Source organism: Sus scrofa, chromosome 7 (assembly GCF_054392235.1).
Source record: "Sus scrofa isolate SSC_HxYL_T2T_F1_AM1 chromosome 7, Sscrofa_HxYL_maternal_Yorkshire_Landrace_v2.0, whole genome shotgun sequence".
NCBI classification, from domain to species: Eukaryota; Metazoa; Chordata; class Mammalia; order Artiodactyla; family Suidae; genus Sus; species Sus scrofa.
In genome coordinates, this window is record NC_139389.1 from 25,616,448 (window position 1) to 25,629,578 (window position 13,131).

Below are 13,131 nucleotides of genomic sequence, written 5' to 3' on the forward strand. Positions count from 1 at the left end.
CTGGGGGGTTGGGGGGATGCACTGCGGGTTTGGGATGGAAATGCTATAAAATTTGGTAGTAATGATTGTCGTACAACTATAAATGTAATAAAATGCATTAAGTAGTAAAAACAAATAAATAAAATTTTTTAAAAGGGTTCTGAGCATAGAGAATCTTGGGATTAAGAACAATAAATAAAGTGCCCATAAATAAGCATTTGGGAGGAAATCTCCACTCTTTACCACCACGTTTACAGAGTCACTTAACACCAAGGCTGTCACAGAGCATATATGGTATATGGGAAATGACACTAAATAGAAATTAGGAAAACTAGCTTCTAAGTCCCACTCCTAGTACAGGCTTATTTTATATATTCCCGAGTTAGGTACATGTGTTATATATTATACTATCATTATTGCAAAATATTATATCAGTTATATGTCAAAGGGAATATATTTTGCATGATAATATAGAAATAGGTATATTATATAAATATAATATCCTGAAGGGTGGACTGGATGAGCTGTTCTCTAAATTGCCTTAGAACACTAATATTATTGAAACTTGATCATCTACTTCCCGCATTACCAACATTTTCAACATCACTGCCATTGCTGTCACCAGTTCAATAATGAATATCCTCACCATCAGCTTTATATAGTCAATATCATTTTTGTTGTCATCAGAATCACCCTACAGATCACCATCTTTGATTGCATTCCCATCAATATCACCAGTCTTCATCATGAGTTAAGAGCAGAAACAGGCGCTATGCACATTTCCCCCCTTAATGCATCATTTTTTCAGAATCTTTTGTCTAATTGTGTATTTGAGCTATACTGAAGGTGTCTAAAGATTCTAGGCATCACTGCTGATATTGAAAGATTAGCAACAATTGGCCTATTTTAAGGTTATATTCCTGAGTTTTTAATAGAATTAAAAACATTTCCCATATAAGTGTTATTCATGAACTTGGTTCTGTAAAAATAAATTATCTATGTATCACTCAAAAAACGAATTCTTCTTTCTGATAAAGACTATCAAAAAGTGATGCAGAGAAAGGATTTACTGCATTTTAAACAGAATGTACTCCAAGTTACTCACTACTGCTCCACCTTGTCTCTATATACTAAGCACTGTATCAAAGCAGAGAATATGTATTGTGTTTCTTTACGATTCTCCCTGTAGTTCATGTTATGGTACATTGTGCATTGTAGGATCTGACGAAATAATGGATGATTAGTTCTGTCTAGGAAACCACTCTAGCTAGATAGATTAGGTAGAACCCTAATTTAGTATGAGTAACTCAGATGAAGCAGCTGGAGGCTGTGATATAAAGCATTAGAGGGAAGACGCTATGGCTCTGGGACCCTAGAGGTACATGTGAATGGGGAGCCTGTGAGCTTTGACTGAAGGCAAGGCCATACATGGGAAGGGAAAAACTATCTGAGATGTAACAAAGAACAAACTGCTATAGAATTGAAATAAAAAGGACGCTAGGGATGGAGTAGGGCTTGGGGAAGAGGAATATCAGGAGAATATCATTTTCTGACCCATCTGAACTGGGGAAATCTCATTAACACCTCATTAATAACACTGCCATCCAGGTGAGACAATAAATGGCCAAGCTTTTACAGTAAAATCTAGAGTATATATTAGTCAAGATTCAGCTAACAAAGCCCAAAACCAAATCCTACCAATGCCTTTATTTTTTACAATTACCCACATATTTTTAGTTTAAAATAAAAACAAAATAAAGATTATTATAAACATAAACATAAGACTAAATTGTTATCAGGAGAGGACCAAATGAATTATAGGGTCCCATAATGAAATATTATGAACTCCATAAAAATGAAGTATCTCTAAAATAATGACATGAAAAAATGCCTACAGTACAAAAATATTTGTGACCACTTTATATGTATTTTTTAATGTTAAGTATGTTATAACTAAACAAGTAGAAAAGGAGCTCTCTCAGCGGTAGAGTGTTTTTCAATTTTCAAATCCATATTTTTATAAGATTTAATTTTTTTGTCATTTTAGGGCTGAACCCATCGCATATGGAAGTTCCCAGGTTAGGAGTGGAATCGGAGCTGCAGCTGTCAGCCTGCACCACAGCCACACCATGTGGGATCTGAGCAGCATCTGCGACCTATATACCACAGCTCACAGCAATGCCAGATCCTTAACCCACTGAAAAAGGCCTGACATCAAACCCGCATCCTCTTGGATCCTACTTGGGTTCCTTACTGCTGAGCTACCATAGGAACTCTAAGATTTACTTTTTGAAAATAAGATGCATGACTTTTACATGAAAGAAAAACACTGAAGGGGGAAGGGGAGACAGGCAGGGAGTGTTTCCCATTGGTTCCCAGGCCCACAGCAGAACAGAGCACCAGAAAGCTGACTCCAAGATTCTGTGAACCTCAGTCTTAACACTGAGCCATATGAGCTCTTGCCAGCTACTTGGTTGGGCAGGAAGGGTTAACAGGGAACTCCATCTTTAGCCCTCAAATCCTCCCTTGATGCGCTCATGTCCTCTTGTGCCCCCTGCAAAAGAAATGAGCCAGTTGAAATGACTCCCTCCTTTCTCCCCACTGGGACTACTCTAACATCTCTGCTATGGAGATTAAGGTTTGCTGGAGCCATGAAAAGAAGAGAGGGAAGAGAAGGCCCTGGGATCTGCAGATCTTTCTAGAGGTATGTGGCCTGGGCATCTGAGACTTCTCCTCTCCCCTAATCTCATTGAAACTGGAGATGAGGGTGGGCTCTGGAGAGACTGCTGGGTCTTGCCAGATTCTCAGGGTAGGGGGATTTAGCTGCTGAGCCCCCAAAATCTAGGGGGACAAGCCTGAGCAGTTCCTTCTTGGCACACTGGAAGCACCCACCAGCCTAATTTATATAACCAGCCATAGCTTCCCTTGTGAGCACCAATGTAATATCTCCAAAGTCTGCTATACATGTTTCAGCATCAGCTCAAAATCAGCATGTTCAACCACAAAACCTTTTATCTTCCCCCAACCACACTGTATACCAATAGAGTGATTTAAAAACTATGCCTTATATACCAGCTTACTACATAATAGTTATCTTTATTTTGACAACATCTTTCATTCCCCATCCCCCAATTCAGTAAAGGTTTATCAAGAGTTCCTCGAAAAAAAATTTTATATATTTTTTCCTCACTACCCCATGCCTATCTTAGCACAATGTCCCTCTATATATCCTCCTAGTTTCTAGTGTTTCCTCACCCTTATAAAAACAATCTTTCTTAAATATGTCTTAACTAAGTTTGTCAAGTGTTTATGTTAGAAATATGATAAATGATAATGTCATAGGGAGCGTAGGTACTGTGAGACCAGCATGAGATCAAATCCAGACTGGGCTTGGGATGGGGGGAAGGTTGGGAGAGCATGAAAGCCTCCTAAAGAAGGTAGCAGGTAGGCTAGGTTTTAAAGGAGAGGAAACAGTTGGTCAGGCAAGGGACAAGGAACTAGGAAGGGCATTCCAGGCAGCAGGGGTATATTTGAAAGTCAAGATGTGCAATTCAGCACAGCACTTTTAAAGATTTGAAAATGAGTGTCTGTACCTGTAGAGAAGATGCTATCTAGAGAGATGTGGGTTTTATATTGAAGACCATGAGAAGACATCAGTGTTTGGCAGCAGACAGGAATGCTATGGGAAAAATATATGTAGATGTAGACTTAGGTATCTACATAAATACATACTTCCACTCTTAACACTGTTATTTCTAGTTGTCAAATTAATAAAGGAACTTCAAAAGAGTCCGAAAATAATTAATAAAATGGTAATAGTAAGTCTTTGCCTATTCATAATTCCTGTAAATATAAATGGATTAAATTATTTAATCAAATGTTATAGAACATCTAAATGGATTAAAAAAAAAACTGAGATCCATCTATATGCTCCATACAAGAGACTCACTTTAAGGAACAGACTAAAAGTGAAGGGGTGGAACAGGTATTCTATGCAAACCTTGTGAAGACAAACTTGCTGGTCTGTCTACACAGAGAAAAACAGAGCCGATTCTGGATGATTCTATGAAAACATTTAAATATGAACTCTATAAAACTGTAGTTCTAAATAGCAAGTATAAAACTTATCTCTAATAAACAAGAAGAGTTGACACAATTTGTTGGGGACAGTGTCAAATAAAAATGCAGTACCCTTTACACAAAACTATTAAAAATTTCAAAATTATGGGGAAAAAAGCATTAAATCAAGCATGGGGCCCTGTTAACACAGATCCCTTAGTGACTGTATAGATGATATGCCCATGAAGCTTGCCTTGTAATAAAAGAACATTTTTAAGACAAGGTCATTTTGACTTGAGGAAAAAAATAATTTGTAGGTAATACTTCAAAGAGACAAACATGAAACAGGAAAATCTCTGATCCTGACTTCATCAAAATGATGGCTTGCTAGACAATTGAGGAATCTGCAGATGAGATGATCAGTATTGGAGGAATACTGCTATTACCCTCTAGAACTAGAAATCCTCAATTTAAATCCTATTTTCACAATTGGTTGAAAAAACAGGGAAATTTAATGATGACTATAGTTAATAATATGATATTGTATACCCAATTTATCATATTGTGCACCTTGAATATATGCAATTAATTTCTTCAACTGGTCCTCAGTAGAGTTGAGGAAGGAAGAACAAATTTTATTTAAGTTGCCTGAGACTCGTGTTTCTTAAGATAAAATAGAAATGATTTTAGTACTTACTTCACTGGGTGTTTGGAAGAAGTAATAGACTAATACATGTAAAGAACTCAGAATAATAATTTACACAATCAGCAAGCAATAACTGTTTTTTATTTGTATTATATTTATAGCATATTCTATAACAAGAAATTATTCATGGGATGAATATATAATGAACTTCTGGAAAACCACAAAAATGAACCTCAGTAGAAAGATGAACGAAGTACACAGCATTCATAACTAATTAGAAAGCTTGGATAGATGTCAGAAAGCACACAGATATTCCTTGGATGAAGCAGAAAATATTCTGCCTAAAGGATATAGCAAGAAGTGAAGATACACATTGGAGAGACCAGCCTCATTCTCACGGAGAGAAATGTGAGCTTTAGGATCCCAAACTTAGAAAGTAATTTAGTGTCATTACCAATATTGAAGAGTCAGATTTGGAAGAAACAAAAGCAATACTACTCCGTAATCCTCTTCTTTTGTTTTCCATAGAGCCACATTAATAAATGAGTAGAAAACTAAAGATAATCATCTTTCTATATGAATCAATGGTATGTGATTGGCCTTCATGCTTTAACTGTTATTACCCAATTCTTTCAATTTTACACATAGAGTTTTTCTGGGGAAGTCCCCAAGATGAGAAAGTGTATCCTTCAACCCTGTCACAGGAAATGAAAAGTAATTTAACTACAAAAACAGGAGGCTAGCGAGAATTGTACTGTCCATGGTTCTGAAACTAAGAAAGAAACATATTAGGGAAAAAAAAAACAAAGGCAGAGTGAAAATAAAAATGGAACTCCAGATAGGAGTTCCCCAAGGAAAATTCTCCTAGATGGTAGATATAGGAACAGATCTTGTTTATTCTTACAATAATCTTCTCAAACCCAGGGGATACTCTCTCTCAGGGTTTGCATGTCTAGAGATCTGTGGCTCTTAAAAGACAAGCAGAATTTCAGAAAAAAATGGCTGGGGAAGATGACAAGCTTATGCTGCACCCCCAATAGAAGCTATCACTTCAAATATTTTTCTACTACTTCCTTTTCAAATATATTTCTACTATTTCCTCTTCATGAGTATAAACCTGAACAGATTCCATAGCTGTGAATTTGAATACTCAACAGGTATGAGAATGAAAACAGGAGACCAGCTGGGAAGCTACTCATATTCTCTATCATCTTGCTAGTATTAAAGCTAAATGCCCAGAATTTAGAGCTGGTTTTCTATCTCAGGATAGACTCCTCATTGTGTTTGTGATTATGAAATCCCTATACTGCCTACATTTTTATAGCCATTTCTCTAGATAGTCTGCAAAGTAAATATGTAATCTCTAAATATTCATATTGTGGTGAATAAAATAAATCATTTAGTAAAGGAAATCTTATTATAATTTTCTTTAAAAGTCAGGAAAATTTTTTCTCCAAGTGAATTTTTGATATAATATTGATTTGTGGGTCAGAGGACAAAAAAAATTGTATTTAAACATATATGTCTTAAACAGGAGTAATAAATTTTAACAATATACACAATATATGCGGCTATAAAAGAAAGCTACTCTGAATTCCTTGAAGCCAGCATTTTATACAGGTGGAAAAAAATTTAAATAGTTCCTCAAATTTTTCTCTAGCCATATAGCCTAGAGATCCCTAGAAATGTTCCCTAGTTCACATTTTTATTCTTTTTTATTCATACCAAATTTTTTTCTTCTCCTTTCAGGGATTTTCCAGTTTTTGAATGGGAGAGTTTTAGAGGAAAAACAACAATTTCTGCATATCTATTCAGATGTACTTATAGATTTTATTTTTGTCAAACTATCTCTTCTTAAGTAAAAATCACTTCAGACAGTTTCTTACTAGGTCAGAGATAGTGGTGTAATGGAGTAGTTTAAAACTTACTCTCTGTTACAGCTGACTTAGGATAAGAAAAGGCAACTTGTATCAGAAAGTAGAAGCTCAGAGTCACATCAGATGGCAGGATGGCAACAGGCTCTGAATCCCTGGGAGAAACAAAAATAAATCTAATAAAGAAAAAAAGGTAGTTGAATAATAGCTCATAACCAGTATATAACCTTACCATTTTATAAGCTAATGGTCTACATACTGTAAAACCTCTGTGCTGGGACTATTTACGCCAACAATGCTCGCCCTCAAAATGTTGTTGTCCAGGAGGGAAGATCCTCAGCTGGAGGACTCTAATTTCCAGTAGAGATAGCATTCCATATACTCTTCTGTCTTTGCTTTTAAGTGATGACCAATCAAACATCAGTCACTGAATTTCTTCTCCTCGGAGTGACAGACATCCAAGAACTGCAGCCTTTGCTCTTCGTGCTTTTCCTCACAATTTACCTGGTCATCATGGCTGGGAACGGAGCCATCCTGATGGTTGTCATCTCTGAGCCAAGACTCCATTCTCCTATGTATTTCTTCCTGGGAAACCTGTCCTGTCTAGATATCTGCTACTCCACAGTGACGCTGCCAAAGATGCTGAAGAACTTCCTCTCCTCACACAAAGCAATTTCTTTCTGGGGATGCATAAGCCAGCTTCATTTCTTCCACTTCCTCGGCAGCACAGAGGCCCTGTTGTTGGCCGTGATGGCTTTTGACCGCTTCGTGGCTATCTGCAAACCACTTCGTTACACTCTTATCATGAATCCTCGGGTCTGTACTCAAATGGCTGTCACTGTCTGGATCATCGGTTTTTTCCATGCCCTTCTGCACTCCGTAATGACCTCTCACTTACACTTCTGTGGATCCAACTACATCCATCACTTCTTCTGTGATATTAAGCCTTTGCTCAAGCTGGCCTGTGGGAACATTGAGCTTAACCAGTGGCTGCTCAACACTGTCACGGGGACCATTGCCATGGGTCCATTCTTTCTAACACTTCTCTCCTATGGCTACATTATCACCCATCTTTCCTTCAAGACCCATTCCTGCAGCATGCTTCATAAAGCACTGTCCACTTGTGCCTCCCACTTCATGGTAGTTGTTCTTTTCTTTGCTCCCGTTGTTTTCACATATATTCGTCCTACCTCAGGTAGCTCCATGGACCAGGACAGGATCATTGCCATTATGTACAGTGTGGTCACTCCTGTATTAAATCCACTCATCTATACTTTGAGGAACAAGCAAGTAAAGGCAGCTTTGAAGAGGGTGATCAGAAGTAGATTCTGACTTGAAGGTATCTAGAGATCTATTCTGAGCATAAATAGACAGGCAATGAGGAAGTTGAGATGTGAAATTAACCTGCTTCTCAATTGTTTACCATATACATAACAGAGGAAACTGTATAAATAAAAAATAAATGGGAAAGTCTAGTTGACTTGTATAAAACAATGTGTTCTTAGGTAGGAAAAAGGAAACTTGAGCACATGGAACACTACGCGTCAAACTCCAATGCTAAATTTGGTTTTGACCTATGATGTGACAAAATTGATTTGTTGTATATTCTAATGTGCTTGCCTCTGAATTTATATACACAAATATGCTTATTTTATCCATGAAGTGTATAGATGGATAGTTTTTAGGTCTGATTATCTGTAGGATCCCTCCAAGTTAGCAATTTCAGTATGATAAATAAAATCAGCAAGCTTTTATGTTTTTAAGGATTTTCATTTAAGACCATAATTACTCAATTAGAGAAATAAATGTTAACTTATATGCTTTAAGGAGAATTTATTAAGACATACTTCATGATTTCTTGTTATCTAAGCAGGCTGGTACCAAAAAAAGTAATTAAAGAAAATGACATTCTAATCATAAATTAACAGAAATAAAATAACCAGTGATTCATCTAATGAGGTTTCCGTAGTGTAGTGGTTATCACGTTTGCCTCATACCAGTGATTCATCTAAAAAGTTCTGGAACCATTATTTTCACAGATTTTTTACAAGTCAAACAGCCAAAACTGTCAAGGATTATGGTGAAATATTACTAAAAGTGGAGACAGTTTTTTAAAAAATCCAAGAATATCTTTTATCCTATTTGTGGTTTATTTTTATTCTCAGCTTCATGTCATGGAGAGCATTGACTTACAAAATTTTTTCTACTTTTTTGTTTTGTTTTCCTATTCTACCCTTATTTCAACAAACTAAATTATTAGTGTCATTTTTCAGTAACATAGAAAGAAAAAAAACTAGGTAAATGACTCGCTAAAGGTTACTGTTCACAGAGGAAGAAAAAGAACCAAGATGTTTGGAGTCCTGAATTCTAATTTATGCTTATCCCCATGTGACAGTAATTGTATACAAAGACCCTGGTAAAGCAGTTAAGAAACAATGACATGAAACAAGAAAGTAAATAAAAAAAAAATCTCACAGATAATGTCAAAAAAGATAACTATACCTTGTCTAATAACTAAATAAAAGAGTATTTTTTAAAACTACAAAAAAAAAGATACGTAGGTACAACAGATGTCCTTTCTGTCTTCCATATTATAGTAGACAACCGTGTATGCCTTTCTTGAATTCCAGATCAATTATGACAGTTAAAGATCTGCATAAACTAACTTGGGATTTCCCGAGGCTGCTAAGGGAAGAGACAGATTAAGATCAAAATTGCATGTATCATGCACCCGCATATTCATTGCAGCACTATTCACAATAGCCAGGACATGGAAACAACCCAAATGTCCATCGACAGATGATTGGATTCGGAAGATGTGGTATCTATACACAATGGAATACTACTCAGCCATAAAAAAGAATGACATAATGCCATTTGCAGCAACATGGATGGAGCTAGAGAATCTCATACTGAGTGAAATGAGCCAGAAAGACAAAGACAAATACCATATGATATCACTTATAACTGGAATCTAATATCCAGCACAAATGAACATCTCCTCAGAAAAGAAAATCATGGACTTGGAGAAAAGATGTGTGGCTGCCTGATGGGAGGGGGAGGGAGTGGGAGGGATCGGGAGCTTGGGCTTATCAGACACAACTTCGAATAGATTTACAAGGAGATCCTGCTGAATAGCATTGAGAACTTTGTCTAGATACTCATGCTGCAACAGAAGAAAGGGTGGGGGAAAAATGTAATTGTAATGTATACATGTAAGGATAACCTGATCCCCTTGCTGTACAGTGGGAAAATAAAAAATAAAAAAAAGAAACTAAAAAAAAAAATTGCATGTATCAGCTAGCACATACTAGCAAGAATAACCATGGATCTTAATTTTGAGAGTGCTTAGGAAAGAGACTGAACATAAAATTGGATTTTATGTTAGAATCTCTTCCTTCGGGGACACTGGATTCTTAGGCAAGGACCCAAGGAATGTGGCTCTGAGAAGCTTAAACAAGGCAGTGTTCCATGATATCAGTGTGGAAAATGCCTGAGTTGTTGTGGCAGATGGTACGAGAAGGATAAGAGAGATTCGGGAAAGTGGAGTGGACATATCATGTAAGGTGAGAAAATACACTAGAATCTTATGTTCCACGAGAGACCATAGAGGAGATATAGCATTCACCAAGATCAGCAGGAATGTTCTGGTAGAGGAGTATCAGAATTACCAAGAAGTTCAGTGGTGACTCTCCCCTGTAGAATGGGGATAATGGAGAGAAAATTACAGAGCTGGACCATTAACACTGATGGAGAAAAGGGGCATCTTAAACAATAGAGGACAGATGGTAGAACTGAACCACCAGAATCAAGACACTTAAAATTTTCATAAAATTTTCAAGGCAGCCAAGAAGCCCTGACTTACAGAGTTGTGAACACGGTTAAGAGAGTATGGTATCTCTGGGGGCAAATTTAGGGAGCAGTCAACAGGGATACTGCTTAAACTCTACAGTTAAAAGGCAAGAGTGGAGAAGCAGGACACTGATGTTCTTCCCCAGTAAAAAGTCAGGATTACCTACTCTGTTTCTTAACCTTCTTGCCTGAAAACGTAATCATGGCCCTGGAGAAGTGGCCTGCAACACCATGGCAAACATTAACTGAAAAGATACCCCTATTTCTCCCCAAACGGAACTATCTCCATTTCTGCTGGATTTAACTGTATACTGAGAAAATGAAAATACCAAAATATTTCAAGGACTATTAGACACTTGGTCTGAGTTGGCATCAACATGTTAGAGTGGGCATAGGGAGATCAGGTAATAAATGGAATCAGGTTAAGTCCCAACTTACAGTGTATCTCCTGGTACTGCAGACACCTTCAATGGTCATCCCCCAGCAATTAGGCATAAAATTGGGATTGAGCTACCTAGAAGCTCCTTCAGCATGTCCTTGGTCAGTAGGAAATGAGCTATCATATTCAAGAAGACCAAGTGGACACCATTGAATGTGTCCATCTGGCTGGGATATTAAACTAAAACCAGTAACATATTCTGAGAGGAATAGCCAAGATGAATGTCCCCTTTAAATATCTAATGACAAAGATCACTCGAGGACATCAGATGGATCTTGGACGATGACTAATCTAACTACTATTTATCTCATAGTATTTATTCATGTTGTATTTTTTCGGAAGTTTTCTAATATCTACTATGCTTTTATCTTTGTTTCTGTGCAATTCTGTTGTAGCCTGAGTAACCAAAACATCCTGCTGGGACTGAGGACAAGATGGCGGAGGAGTAGGAGGACACGCTTGCCCTCTCCCACAAACACAACAAAAAGAGCACATCTACAGTATAAATGACTCGTGCAGAACAGCAACCAATCGCTGGCAGAGGAACCTAAACTCCAATAATGGCAAGAAATTCATGACATTATTGGGCAGAACGGGAGAAAAGAGGAGAGTGAGAGAAGGTGAATCCGAGTGGGACCGGCGCTCCCTAAAGGGAACTGCGGAGGAGAAAGGGATCCCGCACCCTGGAAAGTCACTGGGTGAAAGATCAAACGAACCAGAGGAATCTCCAGATGCAGAGAAGAGTGTAGCAGTAAGTTGGAGTACAGAAAAGCCGATCAAGAACCCAACGGACCATCTGAACTACGGGCACAGTCACCAAAAATTGAGATGCCTGGGTGGGGGCTGGGCACTGAGACCTCTCCTCCAAGGTTAATCCCCGAGAAAGTGCCGGGGGGCACCGCCTGGGTGGGGGCTGGGCACTGACACCTCAGCTCCAGAGATTAGTCCCCGGGCTAGGGGGGCGGGGCAGAGCGGAAACTGCTTGGGAGGTCTAGAAACCATTTGACTCGGCAGAGACTGCCTGGGAGACTAGAAAACAAAGCTGTCCAAGAGGAAGGGAGCAATACTCCAGGGGCGGGGAAGTGGAAAGCCACATCAGAGGGAACCTGGGAGAAGAGCCTGGTCTGCGCCCGTGCTGGGGAGGGGAGAGAAGAAGGGGTAGGTCCCCATAGAATACCCCCCATGCCACAGCAAGCTTACAGGCCCACTAGCTAGCTGAAAACTGTGCTTCCCAGTGTATCCCCTCCCCCCACCCCCGCCACGCCCTACGCTCTCACAGACCTGGGGCTGCCTGCCATCCAAGAGGGGTGGCCTCAAAAATTGCCTGAAGCCTACCACCGCAGGGGCTGTCCCTGCACAGGCCTGCTTGCCCTTTGGAGGGGCTACACTTCCGCAGAGCAGCACCAAACACCACCAGCCCCCGAGAAAAGGCCTGCAGCCCAGAAAAGCTAGAACAAGCTTAGCCAGGCTGTGAATAGATCGACCTAATTCTCGGACGGTTTTTCTGAGTCGGGTTGCCCCGGGGAGGAGGCTCTTAGGTTTCCAACGGCCCTGCTACCCGCCCAAGCCCCCAGGGGATGCTCTAGTGGACCAGCTGCATAGGACTGCCAGCTCCAGGCAGGACCCCCTGCAGCCCAGAAAAGCTGCAACAAGCCTGGCTGAGTTGGGAAAAGATCTCAGATGGTTTTTCTGAGTTGGGATGCCCTGGGGAGGAGCCTCTTGGGTCTCCAATGGCCCTGCTACCCGCCCAAGCTCCCAGGGGGTGCCCCACTCCCGTGAAATAACTGCTCAGCACCACCAGCCCCCTGGAAGAGCCCCTGCAGCCCAGAAAAGCTGCAACAAGCTCGGCCAGACTGTGAAAAGATCCGCCTACATTCTCAGGCTGTCCTTCTGAGTTGGGCTACCCTAGGGAAGAGCCTCTTAGGTTCTCAGTGACCCAGATAGCTGCTCCAGCCCCCAGGGGGTGATGCACTCCTGAAGAGCAGCTGCCCAACACCGCCAACCCCCTGCAAGAACCCCACAGCCTAAAAACACCAGAGCAAGCTCTGCATGACCAAGTGAAATCTGCTACCATCGTGGGGTGGACCTCCCAGTCCTGTCTGCCCTCAGGAAGTCCTCCTTTGCTTCAAAGAAACACTGTTAGCCCCATCAACACTCCAGAAAAGCCACACTGCCTCAAAAAAGATGGACCAACAATGCCAGCCCTCAGGAAATATTCCACGGCAGTGACAAAGCAAACACTGCCTGATAACGGAGAGTACAACTCCCTCAGGAGAAAGAAA

General features: G+C 39.8%; 2 protein-coding genes across 2 annotated transcripts in view; one reads left to right on the top strand and one right to left on the bottom strand.

Moving 5' to 3' along the window:
* Window positions 1-13,131, bottom strand: part of LOC146401418 (uncharacterized) — a 274,139-nt gene that overhangs the window by 44,202 nt on the left and 216,806 nt on the right. The window lies entirely within an intron of this gene.
* On the top strand, window positions 6,943-7,890 carry LOC100524504 (olfactory receptor 12D1-like). Its single transcript, XM_084970303.1, has one exon. The coding sequence runs from the start codon at window positions 6,964-6,966 to the stop codon at window positions 7,888-7,890; it is 927 nt and encodes a 308-aa protein (XP_084826429.1). The 5' UTR covers window positions 6,943-6,963.